Here is a 26,929-nt window from a genome sequence, read left to right on the forward strand (position 1 = left end):
TGATGATACAAGCTTTGAAATACCTGTTGGAAGAAGCATTTATCAAATGTAGGAAGGCTGGTCACATTGAGCCCTAAACTACAGAAGAGAGGTCAATTCTCGTTGACTGAATTATGACCAAAGTCATAGACCCATGGCTAGTTTGATCTAGTAGATATTTTGAAACTCAGGATATTATGGCTTCTCTATGTAAACATAAAGCAACTTAGTCAGAAATTTATCAACATTTTATCAACATACTTTTCGTAATGACAGGAGCGAGACGTGAGTTTCTTTTATATTACTTACAGCATCAAAAAATTGTTGGTCTCTCAATAGATATTTACAGAAGGCGATCATATTGATTTCAGACCATATGGCAGGCAGGGAGAATTTTCTGACGGGAAATCTATCAGTCACACCTAATCTGGAGACTGATCAACTAAACTAAAATCACAATGGGCATTACTTTAAAGGTTGAGGAAAGTTAAAAAATGGTGGCTTCCAGCCCTTTGGGAGGCCGAGGTGGGTGGATCACGAGGTCAGGAGTTTGAGACCAGCCTGACCAACATGGTGAAACCCCATCTCTACTAAAAATACAAAAATTAGCTGGACATGGTGGTGTGCGCCTGTAATCCCAGCTACTCAAGAGACTGAGGCAGGAGAATTGCTTGAACCCGGGAGGCAGAGGTTGTAGTGAGTTGAGATCACGCCACTGCACTCCAGCCTAGGTGACAGAGCGAGACTCCGTTTAAAAAAAGTAATGGACAAATTGATCAGAGTTGTATAAGAAATAAATTGAATTCAATTATAGGTACAGCTAGCTCCTCCAAGTATTATCTGAAGTTAGTTTGTAATAGTTCCTTTTAAAAACATATTATATTTTTATTTTTTAAATTCCCGAGTTGTTTGACATTTTTCTTCCTTGAACTCTTTAAAATATTTTGTTGAACTGGATAGAGATTTTCGTGGGATTCCAATTTAATTAAAGGAAGTTATTTCCAATGAACACTTAAGAAAATTAGTTATAATCCTTTTTTTTTTTTTTGGTTCAGACAGGGTCTCACTCTGTCACCCAGGCTGGGGTCCAGAGGCACGATCTTAGCCCACTGCAGTCTTGACCTCCTTGGCTCAAATGAGCCTCTTGCCTCAGCCACCCCATTAGTTGGGACTACACATGTGCACCACCATGTCCAGCTAATTTTTGTTTTTGTAGAGACAGGATTTCCCCATGTTGTCCGGGTTGATCTAAAATTCCTGGGCTCAAGTAATCCACCTGTCTTGGCCTCCCAAAGTGCTAGCATCACAGGCATGAGCCACCGCGCCTCTCCTACAAAATGCAATTGAATGTATTTTTTCTAACAGATCGATAGGTACATCAGCATGATTTCTGTTTAGATAATACACAACTATATTCTGTTAATCAATCATATTACTTTTGATAATTGTGGCTATTTTTCTTTCCCTCCAGTTTGTAAAAATTTTAGATTTCCAAATCAGCAAATAAAACTTTTAAATATGAAAAAATATTTTTAAAATATTAGAACAGCATCATTGTCAGGTAAATTGTTCATAAGAAAGGTGTTAAAAGTAAGTTAAAAGTAAATTTTAACAAACTGAAAACTTCAACACTGAAGTTTTCTGAAATTTCAAAGAAGCAAAACCAATAAAAATATCAAGAGCCATGTTCAAATAAATACATTCACTCCACTTAGTTAAAAGTAGAAGTATAATTCAAACTTACTGTCTCTAAAATATCATAAAAATGTTTAAGAAATCTATAGTTTTTTTTGCTTCAAATCTCTGCATTTTATTTTTATTTTTATTTTTTTAGACGGAGTCCAGCTCTGTCGCCAGGCTGAAGTGCCATGGTGTGATCTCTGCTCCCTGCAACCTCTGCCTCCCGGGTTCAAGCAATTCTCCTGCCTCAGCCTCCTGAGTAGCTGGGATTACAGGCGCACACCACCACACCCAGCTAATTTTTGTATTTTTAGTAGAGACGGGGTTTCACCATGTTGGCCAGGATAGTCTCCATCTCTTGACCTTGTGATCCACCCGCCTCAGCCTCCCAAAGTGCTGGGATTACAAGCGTGAGCTGCAGCGCCCAGCCAAATGTCTGCATCTTCATACCAAAATGCTTTGTTCTTTTCAGAAATGGTTTCTTAGAAATCCGAAAGCCAGGAAAAAAAAAAAGCAGAATGTGGTTTACATCCATGTCTAACAATTGAAGAAGCTGTTACAGAATCTAAAGTTTGTTTTGTGACAACGAAGAAAGGACTAAAAATGTGCTTTTAAGCCATTACTTACACAAACAGAAAATTATTCACATTTATGGAACAACTGATAGTCATGAAAGTTAAGTTTGCATAGGCTCAGTACATTCTTTTTCCTCTACATAGGAGGTTGAAACTTGACTTTAATGTCGTAACGTTGGAGCATATTATCCTGCATCTAAGTCTTAAAGAGTCTTTAAACCATAGCACTGGGAGGACGTAAGTCATACAGTCTCCTTGTACAGGTTACCTCAATAGTTTGGCATGTTAAAAGGCCATGTTGCCAAGGTTAAAATCCAACATCTGACTGAAGTCATAGTCTTTTAAGCTTGCTCCTCCGTCAGCTGATTTCAAGGACACTCAGTTTCGTTTCATTCCAGGCTGTGAAGCTTTTCTTTTCAATGCCAGAACCTAACCATGGAAAGTGGAATTGAAAACAATTACACAGCGAATTGGCTTATGCGTGGACTTCGATCTGGGATCCACGAACATACCTAATGCTTGGCAGAATGGAGAGGGGTGCTATGTGTTATTATTATGTGTTATTATTAATCACATAACTGAAGTCTGTGGCTCCAGGCCTTCCATGGCTTGTCTCCCAACCAATTCTTTTCAGAACTGAGAATCACGACAGGGGCCGGGCGCGGTGGCTCAACGCCTGTAATTCCACCACTTTGGGAAGCCGAGGCAGGAAGATTGCTTGAGCCCAGGAAATTGAGACCCCCTGGGCAACACAGCCCGACGTCGTCTGCCATCCATCAATCAATCAATGAGTACATAAATGAATAAGCGAATGAACGAATACGTGAAAGAATAGATGAATAAATGATAAAGAATCACGACAGAACTCCTAACCTCTAGCACGCCTGCCTAGGGGAAGAGAAAGAAGTCAGGAAAGAAACACTCTTCACTTCTGTGACTTTTCTAAGGGCAGCAAACGGCGGCTGCTCACTTAGAGAACCTATGGTCTTTCCTGGCTTTAGAGGTCAGGGACGCAGCTACTAGCAGCAGAGAGACTCAAATCCAAGGGGAGTCCGACAAACGCTTTGAAGGCTGACATCAGAGGGAGCACGCACCAAGGGAAATTCCCCACCACCCTGCGATACCGCAAATTCCCAGCCGCGGGCCGTTTGGGACTATCCCACCGGAGGCGAAACTGAAGAAAACGCCACGTCGAAGGCGTGGGTTGCCGTAAGCGCGCCGACGTCACGCGCCAAGCTTCCGGCGATGGGTGGTCCTGGGATCCGGAGGGGAGGCGGGGTGGAGGCGGGGCTTGGGGCTGAGAGAGGCTGTGGTGGGTAGGTGAGTTCAGACCGAGGGGACTACGGGTCGGCGTTGGGTTCAGTGGGCTCGAAACAAAGAGCTGTCCGGTGGGGACTCGCCGCGGCGCCTTCTTACGAGTCGGGTCGAGGCTTCTCGGCCTAGCAGTGCCCTCGCTGCGCGATCTCAGGCGGGTTCTCCTCGGCTCCGCGCAGCCCGCGCCGCGGTGGGGGACCCGGCGCAGCGGCACCTGCTGCCGAGGGACCCCGCGGCCCGCCCCGGTGCTCGTGATGGGGCTGATCTTCGCCAAACTGTGGAGCCTCTTCTGTAACCAAGGTGAGAAGGATGGAACAGCGCGGCGGCTCGAATCCGAGGCAGAGGGTCCGGCCGCCGATGGGGACAACGGAGGCAGGGGACAGAGCGTTCGGAGACGCGGAGGAGGAAGGGACTTAGGCCAGGGGGCGGGCAGAAACTCAGTGTTTTAGACCTGGAGGACGTACAGGAGAGACCTGAAGTGTGGGAGAAACAGGGAGGCAGAAGAGAAGGCATTTGGCGCCCCAGAATCCAAACTGAGAATGTTTGGATATTGGCGAAGAAAAGCGGGATACAGCTAATGATGCCAGGAGGCGTATGGAGGGCCTTTCTTGTCTTTATTGAAGCGTGCTTGTGTCTATATGTAGCCCCAGGATAAGTGTCTTTTTAAAAATAATGTTGGTGCTTTGTTTTCCCGCCCTGCCGTTTGAGCCATAAGCCAGTGCACCTTCACTCTGATTTCGTCTCCTTTCCTCTAGGACTCGGGAATGAGTTGTCCTATTCAGATACACGAGTTTTCCAGCATCTTCATTCTAAACATTTTTTTTGAGGCATTCAGAAACTAAATGCTTTTCGGTTTTGTATAAGACGTTACGTGTCCGTAATTAGTCTAGAACAGGTAATGAGACACCTGGAAGTGGCAGGTCCAAAGGGCCGAGAAGTTGCAAAACCTGTTCTGAGTCAGAATGAGATGTGATGTCTTCTGAAGGGAGAAAACACCCAGACCAAAAAAGGGGCCGACGATAAGTTAAAGTTTTAGGTGTCCTTTGAACGGAGTGGTTTCTTAGTAATTGAAACCAGTTTTGAAAATCAACTTGTTTCATTTTACATTTAAGAGCCGGGCATCATTAATAAGCCAGTTTAATTTCCTTTTATGCTGGTACCAATTTGTTACTGCTAATGTAGGTATCTAATCTTTTTCTGGATTTAAGAAGTTGTGGAGGTAATGGAATGGCTTTAGTCGACTTGTTCTGTAGATTGATAAGAACACTAATATAGTCTTTTTCAAAGTTATAAATATAGATGTAGGCACACATGTGTATGTATATGTATATGCCTGTATCCAGTAACCACAGATAATATTACTTATCAAATGATTTCAAAGTGAGTAGAGCTTCACACTTTCTGGGTATTATCCATACATTTAACGTATTATCTTTATTTATTGAGACAGAGTCTTTCTCTGTCGCCCAGGCTTCAGTGCAGTGGCACAATCTCAGCTCACTGCAACCTCTGCATCCTTGGTTCAAGCGATTCTTGTTCCTCAGCCTCCCGAGTAACTGGCATTACAGGCGCCCGCCACCACGCCCGGCCTATTTTTGTATCTTTAGTAGAGACGGGGTTTCACCATGTTGGCCAGGCAGGTCTCGAACTTATGACATCAGGTGATCTACCCACCTCGGCCTCCCAAAGTGCTGGAATTACAGGTGTGAGCCACTGCGCCCGGCCGTAAAGCATCATTTTAACACATGCTTAAAGGTATGAAGATTAATACAAAAATCACCAGTTTTCTCTTTCCCCTGAGCTGGAAAATCGGAACATTACCAAAGTAGTTGGTTTTCCCTTTATATCTTTCCCGTTTTCCTTTCTCTCTTTTCTGTTACGTGGCTGCTCTCTTGTCTTTTTTCGTTGGAGGTGTCCTTACTCAGACTAGAGGTAATAAAAGATGTAAGGGGAAAATTTAGAAGATGATGAAAGACATTCAGTGGCTACTTTTATAATCTCATAATTGTTCAGGCCTCCTGACTCTCCATTTCTACTTAGAATTTTTCTTTTTCTCTAACTTTCCTGTTGGAAAATTTAGAACCAGTGGTTATTCTGTTACTTTATTCTTATTCATTCATACAGCCATAGGCAAGTCTTCAGAGTTTAGCATAGGAGATACAAAATTAAAGAAGAAGGATACCTTACTTCCTGGCAAAGTACTCAAACATCAATAAGCGAGACAAACATGAAAAAAAATGCAGTTTGGTAAATTATTTAACAGATATGTGTGAAAATGTAACGTTGGCTACAGCATAAGGTATACTTGGACTGTAATGTAATGATGAGTAGGAATTTGGGTGGCATGCTAGACAGAGCGAATAGAAGGGACATGTTATTCTAGGCAGAAGAGCTAATATGCAAAAGGGAGAGGAATGAGCTAGTTTGGTACTTTTAGGGAAGCTGAAAATAGTTGAGCTTGGCTGTGTGTTTGCTTGCGAGGAGTGAAGAGGAGACCAGATTGGAAAGACAGCCAGGAGAACCTTATCACAGAGGGCCTCCAGTGTTGACTAAGACATTAAACTATCTAGAGCAAGGAATGGGACTCATTGAAGAGTTTAATCCACAGATGTATCTTAGCTTATATTTTTGTTTTCTGCATCAACAAAATTAACTACCAATCTCAGCATTTTCCATTTTTGTCACTATATATATCTATTCCAGTGGAATTAGATGTATTAGAATAGCAGGCCCAAAGCCCCACCTCACACCAACTAAATCAGAATGGGGTGAAGTGGCCTCGGCATCAGTGCCAAGGTAAATCGAATGTGCAGCCAGTGTTAAGAACTACTGATCTTACTTTATGTTCTCCTTTCCCTTGTCTTTCTTCCAATATTTCCACATTCTCGTGTTTTTTTTTCCTGTAGCATTTTAGAGTCTCATGCATCTTATAAATTAGATACCTTTCTGTGAATAAGTATACTAAAGCATGTGTTTTCTAAGTAAAGCAATTTAAAAGTACATTAATTCCTGCAATTTTGTATTGTTTAAACTGGAAGACTGTTTACTTCAACAGTTATTATTCAAGGAAATAATTTCAAATTCTGATTATCTCTGCAAACATTTTATATATCAATGTAGTTCTATGAAATACATATGTGTTATGTGTGTTTGATAGCTCACCTCTGAAGTTTTGCATTGTTTTTTAATTTTCTTTTGAACTTTCGTAGGCGTAGTCTTTTTCTCTCAGTGTTATGACTGTACAAACCTGTCATCAGTTATTGCTTTTTTTGTTGTTTGTTTGTTTTTTTTTTTTTTGTTTTGTTTTTAATGAGGTGGAGTCTCTGTCGCCCAGGCTAGAGTGCAGCGGTGTGATCTCGGTCCACTGCAACCTCTACCTCCCGGATTCAAGCAATTCTCCTGCCTCAGCCTCCTGAGTAGTTGGGATTACAGGGGCACGCCACCACTCCAGCTAATTTTTGTATTTTTAGTAGAGACGGGGTTTCACCATGTTGTTCAGGCTCGTCTTGAACTCCTGACCTCAGATAATCTGCCCGCCTTGGCCTCCCAAAGTGCTAGGATTACAGATGTGAACCAGTATGCCTGGCCCAGTTACGTCTTTAAATTTTATTTATTATTATTATTTTTTGAGATGGAGTCTCGCTCTGTCACCCAGGCTGGAGTGTAGTGGCATGATCTCAGCTCACTGCCACCTTTGCCTCCGGAGTTCAAGCAATTCTCCTGCCTCAGCCTCTGGAGTAGATGGGATTACAGGAATCTGCCACCAAGCCTGGCTAATTTTTGTATTTGTAGTAGAGACGAGTTTTGCCATGTTGGCCAGGCTGGCCTCGAACTCCTGACCTCAGGTGATCTCGCTTCCCAAAGTGCTGGGATTACAGGTGTGAGCTACCGCACTCGCCACTTATTTCTAGTGTTACCCAGAATTAAGAACAAATGAAATAGGGTTTTAATTGTAGTTCTTTTTCAGAACCATGTAACAGTAACATCTTAATTTCATAATTTAATCATTTCTTTCCAATCAATGAATTTCATGTCATCATTTTGAACACTGGTTGCCAACTGCCTATGATTATTGTCCTTTAAGCAGATTTCAAACACACTAAACTTATCATCTATCTGCATCCTGTCTTCCAGACCATTCTTTGTTGTTTTTTTTTTGTTTTTTTTTTTTTTTTTTTTTTTTTTTTTTTTTTTTTTTTTTTTTTTTTTTTTTTTGAGATGGAGTCTTGCTCTGTCACCAGGCTGGAGTGCAGTGGTGCAATCTCAGCTCACTGCCACCTCCGCCTCCCAGGTTCAAGTGATTCTCCTGCCTCAGCCTTCCAGGTAGCTGGGACTATAGGCAACTGCCACCATGCCTGGCTAATTTTTGTATTTTTAGTAGAGACAGAGTTTCACCATATTGGCCAGGTTGGTCTCGAACTCCTGACCTTGTGATCCGCCCACCTCAGCCTCCCGAAGTGCTGGGATTACAGGTGTGAGCCACTGTGCCCGACCTGGCTAACTTTTTTCTTAACAGATGGGATCTTACTGTATTGCCCAGTTTGGTCTCAAACTCCTACATTCAACTGATCACTTCTCCTTGGCCTCCCAAAGTGTTGGAATTACAGGTGTGAGCCACTGCGCCTGGCCTAAAACATTGTGATTTACTATGACTGATAGTAACAGTAGTGTCTTTTTTTTTTGAGATGGAGTCTCGCTCTGTCACCCAGGCTGGAATGCAGTGACCCGATCTTGGTTCACTGCAAGCTCCGCCTCCCGGGTTCACACCATTCTCCTGCCTCAACCTCCCGAGTAGCTGGGACTACAGGCACCCGCCACAACGCCTGGCTAATTTTTTGTATTTTTAGTAGAGATGGGGTTTCACCGTGTTAGCCAGGATGGTCTCGATCTCCTGACCTCGTGATCCACCTGCCTCAGCTTCCCAAAGTGCTGGGATTACAGGCGTGAGCCACCGCGCCTGGCCTAACAGTAGTGTCTTAACCTAAAATTACCTCATGTTAGGGACCTACCTTTCAAAATGGTGCATTATTGTTGAGTTTTGCCATCACAGGCCTTCAGTATTGTGTGAAGCATCATAATGCAAAATGTGAAGCAAGGAGCAGGATTATTTGAAAATGACCTGGGTCTTCACTTGAGTTGCTTCAACAAGGAGCCATCTGGTACTGCCCTTCCATTCCTTTCTCCCGACAGGATTATCTGCCTTCAAGTTTTGCTTATCTTTAAACTAGTGGCTTCATTCTCACCACTGCAGGCATGTTGTTTTCTCTAGATGCTTGGTAGGGGGAGCTTCTAGCTGTCACTAAAATTTAGAATGCTTAGTGCCAGGCAGTCTGTTTGTTCCTTCACTGATAGAAGTTCTTGTACTTTAAGGGATAACACACAGGGTAATACTTAAAGATTGGCTACATTAGAGGATATGTAGCCAGGCTTGGTGGTGTGCACCTGTGGTCCCAGCTACTCAGGAGGTTCAGGTAGGAGGATCACTTGAGCCTGGGAGGTCGAGGCTGCAGTGATCATGCCACCGCACTCCAGCCTGGGCAACAAAGCAAGACCCTGTCTCAAATAAATAAATAAGGGTAATTATAGTGAGTTATACTAAGCAGGCAAGTTTTGTTTTGTTTTACGAAGCAGCTTCTACCATAGTGAAAATAGCCCTTCCAGAGGACCATGTCTGTTTATCCTGCACTGTTATAGGCTGTACCTAGAGTGTGTAGGTCATTAGAAGACCTGCACATCTCAAGAACTTAACTTTTCTTGGTCCCTCTTTTTTTGGCTGATAAAGTTTTACAACTTTAGAGTAGGAATATGAGCTGATAGTTGATTGTATGACCAGAATGTTGACATTCACCAGAGGTCGTCAAGAAGAGCGGGGTTCTGATATGAGATGTGCCCAATCATTGCCTACAAATCGACTGTGTTGTGATTCTGTGGCAACTTCCCTACTTACCCTGTTGATGTTAACTTGTAACTTTTTAAGCATTCTTCTGCTTTGGGGAAGGGGATCTTTATTATACTTGGCATAAGTTAAAATCTAGGAAAGATGGTATCTGGGGTGTTTTCTGTATTCATAGGACATTGCAGAATATGTACCACTTAACAGAATAATTAGATGAGCTTTAGCAGCTACTTATTAAAAGAGGTGAATATTTAGTGCATGGCACCCAAAGGAGGAAAGAACTGAAGAGATATTTGTTGTACGAAGAGCAGAAACAGAATCTGCTCAAAAGAACTGTAGAAGCCGATTGAAAAAATGTTAAACAATGAGTAATTGTGTAAAAACTTGAGAGTATACCTTTGTCTTTGTGACAGATGAAACGTTTCAATTTTAAGCTTACATGGGATTTTTAAGTGAGAGGAAGAAACAGATCGTGGTATACATAGGTGGGGAAACTTACAGATGTGAAAACATTTTGATAAAAAGCTAACTTGATTGGTACAGAGCTAAAAAGGTGTGTAAAACAGGCTTTTTAAAAAACTTACATTTTAGGTTATAATTTTTGCCTAGATTAATATTTTGGTCTCCTCTCCCCTAGATGCAATATAAGTGACCAATTCGCTGGTGTTTCCTTCCTACCCATCTCCCACATTCTTTTACAAGAGAATTAGACAGAGAATCAATGATAATTGATTTTGTTACTTAACCTAGGTAGCCTTAACATCATAATATTTCTTTCTGTATTTTAACAGTCTAGTAATAGATATTCAGTGAATGATTCTCATTAATGAGCTAACTAATAATCATTGTTGAAAGCATGTAATTGTAGTAATGCAGTAGTGTTAAATGTTTATGGTTTGCTTTCTTTTTGTAGAACACAAAGTAATTATAGTGGGACTGGATAATGCAGGGAAAACCACCATTCTTTACCAATTGTAAGTATGGGTGTTTATTAAACAGTTTTCACTAGTTATTGAAACTAATGTGTTTATAATTAATAAGAGAGATAACAGTGTGATGGAAAAACTTAAATGTATGTTTTTTGGGTTTTTTTTTTTAATTTTACCGAACACAATCTATAGAAAAGTGAGTAAAATAAACATTTGCTAAACCCTTCACAAACACTTACTGTTTTCTGGCCTTGAAAGAAAGAAATTAATATTAAATAAATAAAGCGCATATTAAAGTGCTGGGCTGAGGTGATAAAGTGGATTTCACTTAGTTCTTCCTACACTTGGGTTTATGTAAATAAATTGTTAGCTCTAGGAAGCCATTGCTACCCTCCTAATAGCTTTGGAGTTTTTTAACATAGCCAGACTTGTCAAGTCAAAAGAAATGTGATCACTTCTGAAAATATTGCTGTAGTCGCTTGTAAGAGGGAGAGTTTTGAGACTTTCAGAGAAATCTATTAATACCTTAGGAAATTTTCACAGGTCATCATTCCACTTGTCAGAGTACCTTCCATTATCCTTTCAGTGCCAATGAAATGATAGTATTAAGCAGTAGAAATGGATCTACCAAGCACTTTAACAATATAGTTCTACAATTCTTTGCACCATTGTGTAGCTCTTACCTCTTCCCACTCATGTTGTATTAGAAGACAGCCATCAGCTCACCAGAAGTACTTCATTCGCCAGTGATTAGCGCATTTTTCAACTACTTTGCGAAAAAGCTACTGACTTAAAGTTTGTTGTTTCAGAGTTGAATAACCACTTGTTTCTCTTGAAAACATTTTCATTCATTGGTGATTATGTGTTTAAATATGAATTAGCTTTTAAACATCACATATAACATTTCAGAAACCTGTCATCTTTGTTGAAATAATTTTACACATGGCTTCAAAAATATACATAAAACCCAAGAGAGTTTCAAGCCTCCTCCAACACAGTACTGACATGTTACTGGCAAGGGCATATTTGTTGAATTAATTGATTAATGTAGCTTTACCAATGATTATGATAATACGAGGGGTATGAGCATCAGTATTTATATATATATATACATATACACATACATATTTGAGACGGAGTTTTGCTCTGTTGCTGAGCTGGAGTGCAATGGCATGATCTCCACTCACTGCAGCCTCCACCTCTCAGGTTCAGGCGGTTCTCCTGCCTCAGCTTCCAGAGTAGCTGGGATTACAAGTGCCCACCACGACGCCCTGCAAATTTTTGTATTTTTAGTAGAGACGAGGTTTCACCATGTTGGTCAGGATGGTCTCAAATTCTTGACCTCAGGTGATCCACCCAAAGTGCTAGAATTACAGGCGTGAGCCACCACATCTGGCCTTCTAAATACATTTATAGTTAATTTAAATTTTCACTTGCCCATGGTTGTCTTTTTAGGACTACTTTAGATTAATATGCCTGAACTGATTTTTGTGACTAAGTCTCAATTTAGACAGTCTTCAAAATTATAAATAGCCCACTATCCAATATTTGCTATTTTGCAATCACCTAGAAACTTGCTTTTCAGGGTGGGATGGGACATTGGGTCTTATCTAACCGATAACAGGGCATGGTGGTATTGGAATTTTTGGCCACAGAAATGCAAATTCACACCACACTGTTTCCTTTCTTTTCCATCAAGCTTGCAATTTCTTCCATTAAAAAAAAAACAAGAAACAAGTCTTTCTTCTGGAGTTGTTGTCTAGATATTTATTTGCACAAATGTTCTCCAGGTTTCTAATTTTCATGCTAATGGTCATCATCATTGGTGCAGAAGGTTGATTGATCTTAAAAATACAGAGATAAAAGTTGCTTCAGATTCTCAAGATTTACAAGAGCTTTTATGGTGTCTGTTTTTCAACAGCTTAATGAATGAAGTGGTTCATACGTCTCCAACCATAGGAAGCAATGTTGAAGAAATAGTTGTGAAGAACACTCATTTTCTTATGTGGGATATTGGTGGTCAGGAGTCTCTGCGATCATCCTGGAACACATATTACTCAAATACAGAGGTATGCTAAGATGAATTTTGAATTTTAATCCAAAGGTCCAAAGAGTAAACATAGAAAGTAGATAGGCTGCACCTGGGCATATTGACAGTTGCCTTTTTTTTTTTGAGACGGAGTCTTGCTCTGTCGCCAGGCTGCAGTGCAGTGGCGCTATCTTGGCTCACTGCAAGCTCCGCCTGCTGGGTTCAAGCCATTCTCCTGCCTCAGCCTCCTGAATAGCAGGAATTACAGGCGTGTGCCACCACTCCCGGCTAATTTTTGTATTTTTAATAGAGACAGGGTTTCACCATATTGGTCAGGCTGGTCTTGAACTCCTGACCTCGTGATCCGCCCTTCTTGGCCTCCCAAAGTGCTGGGATTACAGGCTTGAGCCACTGCGGCCAGCCTGACAGTTGCCTTTTAATAAGATCCTTTTTTATAGGGAATTTGGGTTTCTTTTTTTAAATAAATAAATTAAAATTTCATAAATGAGACTTAAGAATTTGGGTTTTCAAATAAAAGAAAAGGCAGATAGAAAGATTGTTTGGAGCTTTTATTAGTTGAGTGCTTACTGTTTGGCCGGGTTCTCTCCGTTAATCTTCACAAGATTTTAATGTCTCCAGGGTTGGAGAGATCTGACACATGGAGAAATTATATAACTTTCCCCAAGATCTCACAACTTTCTAAGAGACCCTGACCAGGGGACGAATAAAATGTTTTATTAATTTAAAAATTTCTTATAACATGAACATTCAAAATATTGGTAGATTTTTTTTTTAATTAGAAAAAAGTGGATTTGCAAATCATCTCTCAAAGTTCTCTGTCACTTATGAGTTCAGAGCTAACTTGGGGAACAAACCTGGATATATTCATGTTCTATTTCTGCTTTTATTTCTTCTTAGAGGCAGATTTTTTTTAAAGCCATTCAACGTAGTTTAGAGAGATTTATCCTTGAGAGTATGACTTCACAATTGCATCCGTTTAATTGTTCTTTGCAAAGAAGTACACCTAACCAATTATTTTTTCTAAAATGAAACCTTTTAAAAATTGGAGTTGGGCCAGGCGTGGTGGCTCACGCCTGTAATTCCAGCACTTTGGGAGGCTGAGGCGGGTGGATCATGAGGTCAGGAGATCGAGATTATCTTGGCTAACACAGATGAAACCCCGTCTCTACTAAAAATACAAAAAATTAGCCGGGCGTGGTGGGGTACACTTGTCCCCAGCTACTCAGGAGGCTGAGGCAGGAGAATTGTTTGAACCTGGGAGGCAGAGTTTGCAGTGTTCCGAGGTGGCACCACTGCACTCCAGCCTGGGTGATAAAACGAGACTCTTATCTCAAAAAAAAAAAAAAAAAAAATTGGAGTTGGAAGGGAAGGAGGTAGACAAGGATGTAATACGAAGAATTTTTGGTGAACAAAGTTGCCTTTTTAAATAAAAAACATGTATTTTTCTAGATTTATATTATAATAGCACGTGTGTATGTGTGTATATATTCCAATGCAACATGTAAGTAGTAAACAAAGATGGCATATCATAGATACTCAGAACTTGTGGTAGCACTTAATTATTTTATTGGGTATGCAGAAGCTGTAAGCAAATAGTATAGTTAAAGGGTAGCTTATACATTTATACAGTAAAATAATGTTCTGAAACTAGAATGAGTTAGAAAGTAAGGGAAGGGCCAGACACAGTGGCTCACTTCTGTAATCCCAGCACTTTGGTAGGCCGAGGTGGGCAGATTGCTTGAGGCCAGGAGTTCAAGACCAGCATGGCCAACATGGCAAAACCCCATCTCTACTAAAAATACAAAAATTAGCCAGGCATGGTGGCATGTGCCTGTAGTCCCAGCTACTCCAGAGGCTGAGGCATGAGAATCGCTTGAACCTAGGAGGCGGAGGTGGCTGTGAGCTGAGATAGCACCACTGCACTCCAGCCTGGGTGACAGAGTCTCGCTCTCTCTCAAAAAAAAGAAAAGAAAGTAAGGGACAAATGACATTGTAGCATATGATTAATTTAAACATCAGAGCTGTTAGTAGTTTAAAGCTCACAATTAACTCCACCTGTGAAAAGGGCAGTTATCATTGATGACTTAGTGCCAGAGTTGATTCTAGTGAATCCATATGTACTTAAAGTATGTCAAAAGGGTAGTTCTTGAAATGGCTGAAACTCTGGAGGACTTAGCATGGGTCCAGAAAGAGATATCCATTACTGATGCCATTTGCATGAAATGTTCTTTTAGTAAGTGATCTCTACAAGAATATCAAAATTACTACAAAGAACAGTGGCCTCTGTCACTTTGCATTTTGAAAATTCTTCACGTGGAAGAGTCCCCCAAAAGCTGCATTATGTCCATTATAATACAAGAAGTTACAGGTATTAAGTAATTCTTGACACCTTCCTCTCAATAACTCACGGTTGCATCCCCATGTTCTGTCAATTCCTCCTTTGCCACGTGACATTCTTTCCATTTATTCCCTTCTAAGCCCAACTCAGTTTATATTCAGATTAGTTGTCTGTTTCCCTAATTTTATTTATTTTTGTTTTTTATTTATTTATTTTTTTGAGACGGAGTCTCACTCTGTCACCCAGGCTGGAGAGCAGTGGTTTGATCTTGGCTCACTGCAACCTCCGCCTCCCAGGTTCAAAGGATTCTCCTGCCTCAGCCTCCCAAGTAGCTGGGACTACAGTACACACCACCACACCTGGCTAATTTTTGTGTTTTTAATAGAGACAGGGTTTCATCATATTGGCCAGGTTGGTCTTGAACTGTCCTCAAGTGATACGCCCACCTTGGCCTATCAAAGTGCTGGGATTACAGGTGTGAGCCACTGCACCTAGCCTGTTGCCCTAATTTTAAAGTCATCTCTGTAATCTAATTCCACCCTTTATGTCTTAGTTTATTTTGCATCTATCTCCTGCTGTAATGACATCATTTCATCTCATTTCTTAGCCTTTATTCTGTATAAAGTGTTCAGCTTAAGGGTGCTTTTTCGCTGTATCATCTCCTCCATCTCCTCCTCCTCCTCCCCCTCACCCACCCCCCACATGTTTTTAAAATGAGTTAGGACCTCTCTGTCACCCAGGCTGGAGTGTAGTTGCATGATTCTCAGTACAGCCTCAACTTCCTAGGCTCAAAGCAGTCCTCCTACCTTAGCCTCCCAAATAGGTGGGACTACGTGCTTGGCTAATTTTTATTTTTTGTAGAGAGACAGGTTCTCACTATGTTGCCCAAGCTGGTCTCAAACTCCTGGGCTCAAGCAATCATCCCACCTCACCTCCCAGAGTGCTGGGATTACATGTGTGTGAGCCACCATGCCTGGCCTGTATCTTCTTATTTTTTAATATACAAACTACCTTTTTTCATGTATAGCTTTACCAACAGATTTCTCCTCTTTTTTCTGGCTTCTTGCCTTTATTTAATTTGACCTGAATCTCCAGTATATTAATGCCTAAGTATATATGTTTCAATCTTGAACATTTATGGTTGATATTGTTTTATAAAATTGTCTTATTTTTAAAATGCATTTATCTTTTTCTTTCAAACTGGCTTTTCTTTCTAAGAGTTAGGAGATTGTGGTATACATAAGTAAGCAATTATTGACTGTTTAGATGAATGATAATGGAGTACTTTGAAGTTTTAGTGAAAAATATTACTGAAATTAATGTAAGTTTCATTTCAAAAATTACTTTTTACTACTAGCGTTTGAAAACAAATCATAGTATTATGTATTCGGGCATCACTTAAAAAAAATCAAGTTGGACACAGTTTTTATTTGTTGAAGTTATGAGTTATTTTCTTATTGTTAACATTTGGATTTTACTGCTTGATGTGATTCAGTATTATAAAAGCTGTTTATGGTGAAAAAGCAATAGATGTTTTATAGTAATGATGATGCCATGTAGAGAAAGTACTTAGATTACTTGAGTAGTTTTACAGAAACCTTTTTACCATCCCATTCAATTTTCTGTCTTTCCTTTTAATTTTCTTCTAGTTCATCATTCTTGTTGTTGATAGCATTGACAGGGAACGACTAGCTATTACAAAAGAAGAATTATACAGAATGTTGGCTCATGAGGTAAATTTTTAAAGTAAATATTTAAAAAACAATGTAGTAAAGTATCTGTACATTGCCTTTGCTTTTTTGCAAAGATTAATGTGATATGATGTTGGCTATTTTATTATTAACACAACTTTACATATTAAACTGATGGAAATCTTGAGGTAAAAAAAAGTTCATTACTTTTTTAAACTCAGAAAACCCTAACACGTTAATTTGTAGATTACTACTGTTATTGCAAAATTTTTTCAAAGCTAAAGTTACTTAAGCATGCCTTTAAAAGTTTGATAAATTGAGATAAGTAAAAGGAAAACTTAAGGGTCTTTTCCCCAGAAGTTTATAATAACTGAAAGGTTTTTCTTGTTTTGTTTTGTTTTTTGTTTTGTTTTGTTTTTGTTTTGTTTTGAGACGGAGTCTTGCTCTGTAGCCCAGGCTGGAGTGCAGTGGTGCAATCTCGGCTCGCTGCAAACTCCGCCCCCTGGGTTCACGCCATTCTCCTGCCTCAGTCTCCCGAGTAGCTGGGACTACAGGCACCCGCCACCACGCCCGGCTAATTTTTTCTATTTTTAGTAGAGATGGGGTTTCACCGTGTTAGCCAGGATGGTCTCGATCTCCTGACCTCATGATCCGCCCGCCATGGCCTCCCAAAGTGCTGGGATTACAGGTGTGAGCCACCGCACCTGGCCCAATAACTGAAAGTTTTTAAATGAATAACTCAAGATCACTTAATTCTAAGTATTTCAGATATTTAAGAAAACTTAGTAAAACACATTCATGCACCGTATCAACATAAGATATGAAATATCTTACGATACCTTGCCAATCTGATCTTCCCTTCTCTTTCAAGAGGTATCTACTACCTTAAAAGCAGTGATTGTTATTCTTATGCATATTTTTATACTTTTACTACATTTTTATGTCTTGAAGTTATACAGAGTATTGTATTCCATGCTGGGTTTTTTTTTTTTTTTTTTTTTGAGATGGAGTCTCGCTTTGTCGCCCAGGCTGGAGTACAGTGGCGTGATCTTGGTTCACTGCAACCTCCGCCTCCCAGGTTCAAGCGGTTCTCTGCCTCAGCCTCCCGAGTAGCTGGGATTACAGGCACCCGCCACCACGCCCGGTTAATTTTGTATTTTTGATAGAGACAGGGTTTCACCATCTTGGCCAGGCTGGCCTTGAATCCCTGACCTGGTGATCCAACTGCCTCAGCCTCCCAAAGTGCTAGGATTACAGGTGTGAGCCACTGTGCCTGGCCTGTATTCCATATTTTTAAAAGTAATAGTATATAATATATATGCTTCTGAATCTTGCTCTTTTTTACAACATTGTGACTTATCCCTGATAATACATTCTGATTTATCCATCTTAATACGCACTGCGTTAGTTCATTCCTTTTGACAACTATATAGTTTTCCACAGTATGAATATATCACAATCTATTCTTCTAATGTTTTCATAGTATAAACGATGCTGAAATGAATATTAACCAATGAGCTTATGTTATACAAAGACTAGTAAGTAATAAGTATTGCGCAGCTCCTATCACCAGTACTCTACTTTTAAGTTTTGGAGAAACTCTAGTTTGGCAACATACTACCAAATTTGCCTGTTAGAATATTACTTATGTAGTTTTGAGTCAGTATTTAAAATTCAGATGTATTTTTTATTCAGTTTGACCAATTCGACTCAAAAATAAAAAATAATTATTTCATATTAATCTGTTAGAATGAATAATGAAATTACGGGTATTTGAGATTATTATTATATTAAATATTAGTGCCCGATTATGTTAAAGTAGAAGCACTTCTTTTTAACTGTTCAGCTGGGTAAATTTAAATTGTGGTATTTCACATATTAGAAATATTTTGTCTTGATTGTAGGATTTACGGAAGGCTGCAGTCCTTATCTTTGCAAATAAACAGGATATGAAAGGGTGTATGACAGCAGCTGAAATCTCGAAATACCTCACCCTTAGTTCAATCAAGGATCATCCATGGCACATTCAATCCTGCTGTGCTCTCACAGGAGAAGGGTAAGTTCATCAGTCTGAGGGGAAGTATGACTTCTTTCAAATTTCTTCCAACTTTTTAGGCCAACTTGTTTTCTTCTTGGGTTCTGTTCCTTTTCTGTTTGTTTGTTCTTAATTAAAGGTGACTTTTATAATGTGTCTCAGGCTTACAACATAGAAATAATTCTAGTAAAATCACTGGCAACTTAAAAACTTTTAATGTAAACATAATGTTTTACCAAAAAGCAATAAACTATTGAATTAGATTTTCATAATCCAAATTTTTTTATGTTCTTTGTTGCCTTTATCATATACTGAGAAAAAAACTGTAATGTCACCTTTCTTTTAAAGAGGAAGCTTGAAAGAAATTTCACATTTTCTGCAAGGACTTAAACCTAAGATCTCAGCTTTCTGCAAGAGTACATCATCTTTATTATTAGGAGGTCTTTTGGGAGGCATAATTCTAGACAATAAACAGTTGAGACAAATGCCATATAGTCTGTTATTCCATCTTTAACAATTTGAATGTGGGTATTAGGCCAAGAAGAACCCAATGTTATTTATGTATTACCCAGTTTATATCAGAGAACTTATCCTCAAATCAACCTCACCTTCTTAGTTTTTCTCTTAGTATTTATCAGAAATAGCTTGCAGTAATACCTGTGTGTAGGCCTTTTTGACTCATACTTTTGAGACTGAGTCTAAGTATTCCATTCTTTAGAATTGAGGAGGATAAGGTGAAGTTCCAGTTAACTTTTCTCCAGTCGTTAAGTTTCAGTTAATTTTAAAAGGCGGGGAGTATTTACAATCTTCGTGGCAAAACTGGCATAATTGTATCTTCAAGATGATACTGAAGCAATTTCCCACAAACTGATTAAGAATATTTAAGAGAACATTCCATTTAAAAATTTCACTTACTGGCCGGGCGCGGTGGCTCATGCCTGTAATCCTAGCACTTTGGGAAGCTGAGGCGGGTGGATCACGAGGTCAGGAGATGGAGACCATCCTGGCTAACACAGTGAAACCCCGTCTCTACTAAAAATACAAAAAATTAGCCGGGCGTGGTGGAGGGCACCTGTAGTTCCGGCTACTCAGGAGGCTGAGGCAGGAGAATGGCGTGAACCCGGGAGGCGGAGCTTGCAGTGAGCTGAGATCGCGCCATTGCACTCCAGCCTGGGTGACAGAGCAAGACTCCGTCTCAAAAAAAAAAAAAATTTCACTTATTATAGTGTGACTTGAATGTTGACACTGATATATATAAATAATGATTGTGCTACCAGCCTTTGGTTAAGACATAAAAATAATAAGTTATGCTTTCAGTTTTTAAGTATGAAGTTTTTAATTTTAAAAATACTTCTATCTTTTGTTCAGGTTATGCCAAGGTCTAGAGTGGATGACCTCCCGGATTGGTGTGAGATAACTTTTTTGCTTGAAAGAGACTGCTCTATTTATTCTGTGACATGAACATTTTTTCCTAGTACCTTTGGCTGCTAAGGCAGCAGCATGTTTAATTTATAACAACACAAACCTCCGAGAGCAACACTTGAATCAAGTGCAGCTGACCTGGAACATAAAAGATTTTTTCTTAACTTTTTTTTTTTAACTCACTAATCTTCAGTTGGATGAACATAATGTATAGCTATGTTTTCAGCAACAATTCTTCTGTTTATTCTAATTAAGTGACTACCTTGTAAGAAATGTTTGTCGTATGCTTGATGTCTTCTGAAATATTCTTATAACCTTAATGACCAATTGCTTTCAATTCTTGACCACCACTCCCTCCCAACCAGAGAATTCTTGGTTTGATAGAGTAGTTGTGGAAACCATCAGGTACTGCCTGCAAACTTCTCCAGCACTAAATATTTGTTCCCCCTGTGAACCATTCATCTTTCGGACAGAGCTCCCTATAAAGAAAGAAATCTGCCTAGAGGATATATGTAAGGAAGATTCCACATCATAAGTACTTGCCTTTTAACTTTCCCCCACATTACTGTGAGTCATGGAATAATGTTTAAGTTGTTATTTGCATGGAAATTAAGTAGGCTGTTTGTTTATCTAAAGGAATCGAGTTCACTCTTCTGCCTGCAACATATGGTCAAAAACTAACCAAGGTGAAATATTTATTTGAAAGCCCAACTTTGATGTTAAATATTCTTGAATAAATCTGATATTTTAAGAATATCACATTATTCAATGCATATAAAACTATCAGAAGTTGGTAAAGCATACCAGCACTAAAAATAAGACAATTGGAATATATTTTAGCATCAGTTTACAAACAACTTTATTATCAGCAGAAATTTTAGCTCTTTTCTTTGCAAGATACATCACAGCTGCTTTGGGGAGTAGCTGAAGCCGAAGTATGAACAGTCCATTTTGTTTCTTAAAATTTGAAATTGTGTCTGTCGTAGCATTTTTACCACCAGCAGTATATTACTTAAAAAACTACACGGCTTTCCTTGAATTTATTTGATGGTATTATGTAATAGACTTCAAACAATTGCCATCTTTGTAGTTATGCCTTGGGTTCTAAAATCTTATAGGAAACTGCTGAATTGAATCCTAGCTTTTAGAATATTAATATGAGACTCTAAGTTAATATTCTTAACAACTTATAAATTAAGAAAAAGTCATAATCTATCAAAAGTTTATGTATTGGATGGCATTAAAACATTTTTGAGGCAGTTGTCTAATATGAACAATAATCTAAACAGTATATTCCTTAATTTAAGAGGAAAGACAAGTGTTGTATTTCTATCCTGTTTATTCAAATGTGTGATTTTGCTGAAATGAAAGGGATAAAATGAATACTTAGAGAATAATACTTCATTTTTGCAGTATTTTTTAATTTTGATAAAAAAGATTCAGTGTTCATAATATCAAAATATGTGTTCAAAATTGGTATTTTAATTTTAATATTTTTGTAAGTTGATTTAAATTTTGCTCTTTTTTCAGGTGTGCTTGATTTGTTATATTTAGTCAAGTTAATTTAGTCGAATGTGGTAACGTTTTTCTGATTTATCTTTAGTTGTAGCACACCCTTGAACTGAACAGTGGACAGAGGAAAGCTTTCCAGGCTTTGGAAAGTAGTTTAACTTTGTTTTAAACCGTTTTCTTAGTGATTCTGTATCAAGTAGAGGATAAGTTTAGTTTAACTTAGTTTTTAATATAACCCATAATCAAGAACGTGAGCGAAAAGCAGACATAAATCAATATGGATGCTTTGTGGTGTGTGTGGGGTGTGGGGGAATTAAGAAAATGCCATTTACCTAAGCACAGTTTGCCTGAATTTCTACTTGGTTATGTTGTTTACCGTAAATACTGAGGATAATTCCCCTAAGTCTGTCCTGAGAAAAAGCATACTTAGTACTCCTGTATTTGTTCTTATGAAATGACTATCTGCCTTCTTGTATCTAGTAAGATTGGCTGGCTCAATTTTCTTCTGTCAAATTATATGGTTATTTTTTATATTACCACATCAGCATTATATTAAAAGTGTTTTTAATAGTTGATTGTATTTTGCCAACTACTAGTATAGACTCAAATTTGCTATTTAATTTTTAAAATACAATTTATTTTCTAAATCCTTTAAAAAATATTTGCTTAGTTTTGGATTAGAAATGATTTATGTTAGCCATGTGTTGAAGATGAAATTGGCATCAGTGTAGACTGTGCTGATTGGGAAAAGTTCATGATTAGGAAATTCATGTAAGACTTTTTAAGAGTATTTTTTAGGTTTTCACTCAATCTTTCCTGTTACAGTAACGTGAAAACTGATTATTCTTTACTCCAAGAGAATGTTTTAACCCAAGCAAGTATCTAATACTAGAGCATTGGTTCTGACATTCATTGTAAATCAATGAACTATAAGATACTGTCTGAAAAATGTACATTTGTAATTAGTGCCTTTATTCATATTTTGAAATAAGTTCTTAGTTTTATATTATACCTGTTCTTTAGAAGTCACGTGAGCAGCTAATTATTTCAGTGATGAAATAATTTGTCTGTTTTATCCCCCTTCACCTCCATGTATTGGTTAGCACAGTTTATAGTAAGTGAAAAGCAAGGGACCCACCTGCATTACCTTCAGGAGACTGTTCTACCTTTTAATTTAAAAATAAGGAAATTAAATTTTAACAGAAGTCTTTTAAGTGTGTTATAACCAAAGTGTTCAATTATCCTTGCAAATTCAAATACAGCATTTTTCTTAATTTTGAGCATGTCATGCCCTTCATCTTTAAACCCATCATTCTTACTGAAGCCCATCTGAGAACTCTTAGAATTAATAGAACCTTTTATAAGGGAATATACTGAATATTTTTTATTGTTAATGTAACTTAATTCCTTAAAACCTGGAATATTAATATATATAATCTATTAAAAGCTGAAGATTAAATATGTAATTTTTGCTTTTAGTTTCTTGTGTTAGTATGCTTAAAGGTATCAATACTTTTATTCTGTATTCATTAGAAGAAAGGTAATAAATTTAAGTTTCATTGCTGAAAAATTTTAAATGGGTGCCACCCCATAGCCATAGTCATTTTGATTAAGCATAATTTAACTTTCATTATAGCATAAAGAGAAAATAATTATTTTACTATGGAAACAGTGATAGGCAGTGCTGTAAACAGTATTCTCTGAAAAGTTGTGGAGGTCACAAAGAAAATTTTAAAGAATATAGAAGCTTTTTAAAAAAATCTTTTTAGTGTAGTTTCTTAGAACAAATTATAAACATAATTGTTCTGAATAATCAATTTTTATTTAGTCCTTAACGATGTAAAACCGTATCCGAAGAAAAATGTACCGGTGTCATGTCTAAAGATGGATAAATTTCTTTGGAATTTATCTTTGGCGGCCAACTTTATGAGGCAGACTTTTCGTCTACGGCTTTGGAACCAAAAAAACTTCACTCTGATTCAGTTCTAAAGGCTATTTTACATTTTGCCGGGGTAAAGTGACTTCAAGATACACCATAGTGTCTTTTATCTAGTAGAATACTGTGCTAGCCATCTAAAAAAGTGGATTTGAGCCTTAATTTGGCCATTTCTCAGTTGTCTAGTTGACCTTAGACAATTAGTGCCCATGGCTTTCCTTTTGTTTTTCCCATACTGAGGAACTTAAATTACAGCTGTAAAATGTCTTTTGGTTTTAAAATTCTGGATATATCCTACTATTAAAAATTAAAAATCCCCCAAATAGTAGAGAAATACAAGTAATATGAAATTAAATGTATTTTTATCCATTATTTGATTCCCACCTATTATTTTATTTAGAATACGAATACAACCAAGTAGGGAAAAAACTATCAGTAACTGCTATTCAACTTAAATTCAGTGAATAGCTAATGACAATGCAAAAGAGAAAACAAGCCATATTGCTAAGAAAAGGATAGTAAGCTGCTTAGAAAGAACCAGCCTGTGTTGGAAATAATTCTCTTCTAGATAATTTACCTTATTTTCTTGGCTTGTACTAATTGGAAGTGGTTAATTTGTTCAGAGTTGATTGCCTTTTGATGCCACCGCAAACTATAGTTCTGTGTGACTTTCCATATTGAAAGAGTAGGGTCAGTAGCCAGGTTGTCAGTCTTTTACAAATGTCTATATAAATGTCTACATAAATCTGAAAGTGGTTTATATTCAAGGTTAGTTTCTCAGTAGCATCTCCTTCTTATTCATTCACTGTTACTATGAAGACTGAAATCCAAAAGCCAGGTTCCCCAAAAAAGTATTTTTTAAAAATTTTAGGGGACCAAAATAAATAGAGTAAGACCAATATAAAAAAATATGTTCAACTATTCCATTTTAAATTTAAAGCAGAAAAAAAAAATTGTACCCCTCAGACCTAAAGGCAGCTTTAAATGTATATAGTTTGGTGAAACATTTGGGAAATTTTAATTTGGAGGTTTAGAAGCATACTGAAAAACAAATTCAAAGCACTTGAAAGTAAAGACAATACCATGAGGTCGAAAAACCTTTAAAAGGATATTAGGTAAGAGAAAATGTGAATGAAAGCAGTGAATTTCTGCCTCTCCTCGTATTTAGGGTACTTAAAATTACTAAAAAATACAGTCTTTTTACCATAGAGCTAGATGGCCTGTATTACGCTTAATGTGGCCAAAGGAGTGAAGACTGATTAGGGTTTTAGAATTTGAAACTGTAGTCACATAAAGGCATCTTTTGCATTTCTTAAACCAGTAATCTACATTTTCTCCTGGAAATGGAGAAATATGAAATGTGCTGTGCATAGCTTTTGGAATAGAAAACAAAGTTTTAAAAGAATGGATATGTTTTCTTGCACAACTTGTAAAATTTTAATTAAAAAATTACCTCATTTTTCAATCCATAAGGTGCTTTGCTCAAGTTTGTGGGATGTTTGTACCATCCCATAAAAACCCACTTCACCCAAACTGTATTTGAAATATGCAAAATTCATAACTAAGGGATAGCATTCCTTGGAGATTTTGTTTTGTTTTACTCTTGTTTACCAGCTGCGCCAACATGGTAGATATATCAGATTCACATATGGTTTCATTAAAGCACATAGGAAAGTGCTCAGTCAATATTTAATTAGTTTAATTAGATAAGGGAAAGGAGAAATCCTAAATTTGATAGATTCTATTATACTGTGAATATATTTCCATCAGTGTTGGTAAGATATCAAATGACTATCAGTTGATCCCAGTCATCAGTGACTTATTTGCATATTTAAGCCCTATTCACAAGAGACCATAATCATTTTAATGTTGTATTTTCCCTCAGGAAATTTAGGGACTCCGAAGCCCCTATTTTATTCTCTTGGAGTAAACTGTTGAGTGTAGTTACAAAAACTTTTATTTATGACTTAAAAAAAGTTTAGCTGCTATTTCATTGAAAGTGTGAAATAAAATGGTCATGATTTTTTTCAATTACAGAATAGTACAAATTTTACCATGTTCATCTATTCCACAGAGCATGTTAAAAACAGCAACAACAACAAAAACCTAACAGCAATTACAACCTTGGTGTTGCATTTATTCTAATCAGAGTGAATGATTATAATCACACTTCGCTATTTTAACATAAATTGGTGCTTTAGAGCATTAAAGAGGAAGCAGCAGGCCCTGTACTCAATATTTATTATTTCTTGCCTCAGAATGCAAAACAACTTTAAAGTGTCTATATTCATATATATGTGCGTTTCTTAAGATTTAAATACAAACTATTGTTACTCCTTAAGCTTCAGGCTTTCTGCGAAAGCTCTAAAAATATCTTAGTTACAATGCTTGGTCAACTAGAAGATGGTATTAATAAGGTCAGAATTAGGAACTGGATCACTCTGTGGGTCCTCTGGTATTGTGCAGAGGAAAGAAAAATGTCTTTCACACCACAGACTGTGTGTGAGCCCCAGCCAAACAAATGTGTTCCACTGGTCCAACATAGAAGCATTAACAACAGCAACAACAAATTTAAAACAAGTAAATTAATGCATTCACATTATCACTTACTGAAAATGCTTCAAAGCATGTTTTCCTGATGGTTGTTTAAATGACATGTTTTAAAGTTTTTAATACTTTATTACTGTTATGAAGTGCTTCTTTTGTATGTTAAGTTTAGGTTGCCAGTACTCATAATTTTTATTTCTGCAATTATGTTATAATGAGTTGTTTGCATGCCTACTTAACCCAAGTAAAAGGATGCTGTTTGCTCTGGAATGTTCATCTTTTAGACAGGTTTTGGCTCATTTCCAATCATGGTGCAATATAGTGTAACATTCATTTGTTTTCATTCAACAGTTTTATTTTTGTCATAATAAATAATTACTTTTCCAATACGAAGTGAATCCAGTGTTTTCTTTTAAAGATAAAATCTGCTATAAGTTATTTGCTTGCAAATAATAGAAACCCACCTATGCCAACAAAGAGAAGATAATTGGGGTGAGGTGGTGGAGGCGCACGAAACCCACGGAACAACTGGATTTGTAGAACAGACTGAGACTAGAGACTGGACCATTTAGGAGCAAGCAGGAAGTTACCTTTTTTCCCACTCATCTCTTTCTGTTTTTCACCTGACTGGATTTCTCTGTTTCCTGTTCCACACAACAGATAATGTCCCAAGTCCAGTAGCCTCCTGAATTTGTACAAGGGAGAAGTCAGATTATTGTTAGACTTTTAGTTACAATTCCATATTCCCCAGAGAAATTGTTCATTAGCCTGCACTGGGTCATTTCCTCTCTCTGATCTAAACAACTGGCCAAGTGGAAGGTGCGTTTACCAGAGAAGGAATCCCTGGCCTGGGAAGGTGATCCAGATTGGTGTGTACTCCATTGTGGGGTATAACTGGGATCATCTACCTAAGTTGTGTCCTTGTAAAAAATAAAATAAAATGGAGATCTAATAATGAGTGGGATAACATTTTCACTATGTTCATTCTTCAGATTCCTCTAAAGTAGTGGCTTTAACTCCACCGT

At 37.9% G+C, this 26,929-nt stretch overlaps 1 protein-coding gene and 1 long non-coding RNA gene across 6 annotated transcripts; one reads left to right on the forward strand and one right to left on the reverse strand.

Annotated features, from left to right (window-relative positions):
- Positions 1-209: 209 nt before the first annotated feature.
- On the reverse strand, positions 210-3,779 carry LOC131382074 (uncharacterized). Its single transcript, XR_009211239.1, has 2 exons — positions 3,651-3,779; positions 210-2,663 (listed from the first exon to the last, which is right to left on the reverse strand). It is a non-coding gene; the product is annotated as an uncharacterized LOC131382074 (long non-coding RNA).
- ARL5B (ADP ribosylation factor like GTPase 5B) lies at positions 3,540-26,293 on the forward strand. Of its 5 annotated transcripts, none has more exons than XM_058432119.1 (7): positions 3,822-3,848; positions 5,156-5,303; positions 10,358-10,418; positions 12,295-12,442; positions 16,411-16,494; positions 18,357-18,508; positions 19,856-26,293. In XM_058432119.1, exons 2-7 carry the CDS (start codon positions 5,294-5,296, stop codon positions 19,902-19,904), a joined length of 504 nt encoding a protein of 167 aa, XP_058288102.1. In that variant the 5' UTR covers positions 3,822-3,848; positions 5,156-5,293; the 3' UTR covers positions 19,905-26,293. The 5 variants fall into 5 exon arrangements, with proteins under 5 accessions (XP_032022504.1, XP_058288102.1, XP_058288098.1 ...); XM_058432115.1 differs by having other exon boundaries at positions 3,823-3,848; positions 5,019-5,303; XM_058432112.1 differs by having other exon boundaries at positions 3,829-3,848; positions 4,999-5,303.
- The last annotated feature ends 636 nt before the right edge of the window (positions 26,294-26,929 follow it).

The sequence above is a fragment of the Hylobates moloch genome, unplaced genomic scaffold (assembly GCF_009828535.3).
Source record: "Hylobates moloch isolate HMO894 unplaced genomic scaffold, HMol_V3 SCAFFOLD_2, whole genome shotgun sequence".
Classification (NCBI taxonomy): Eukaryota; Metazoa; Chordata; class Mammalia; order Primates; family Hylobatidae; genus Hylobates; species Hylobates moloch.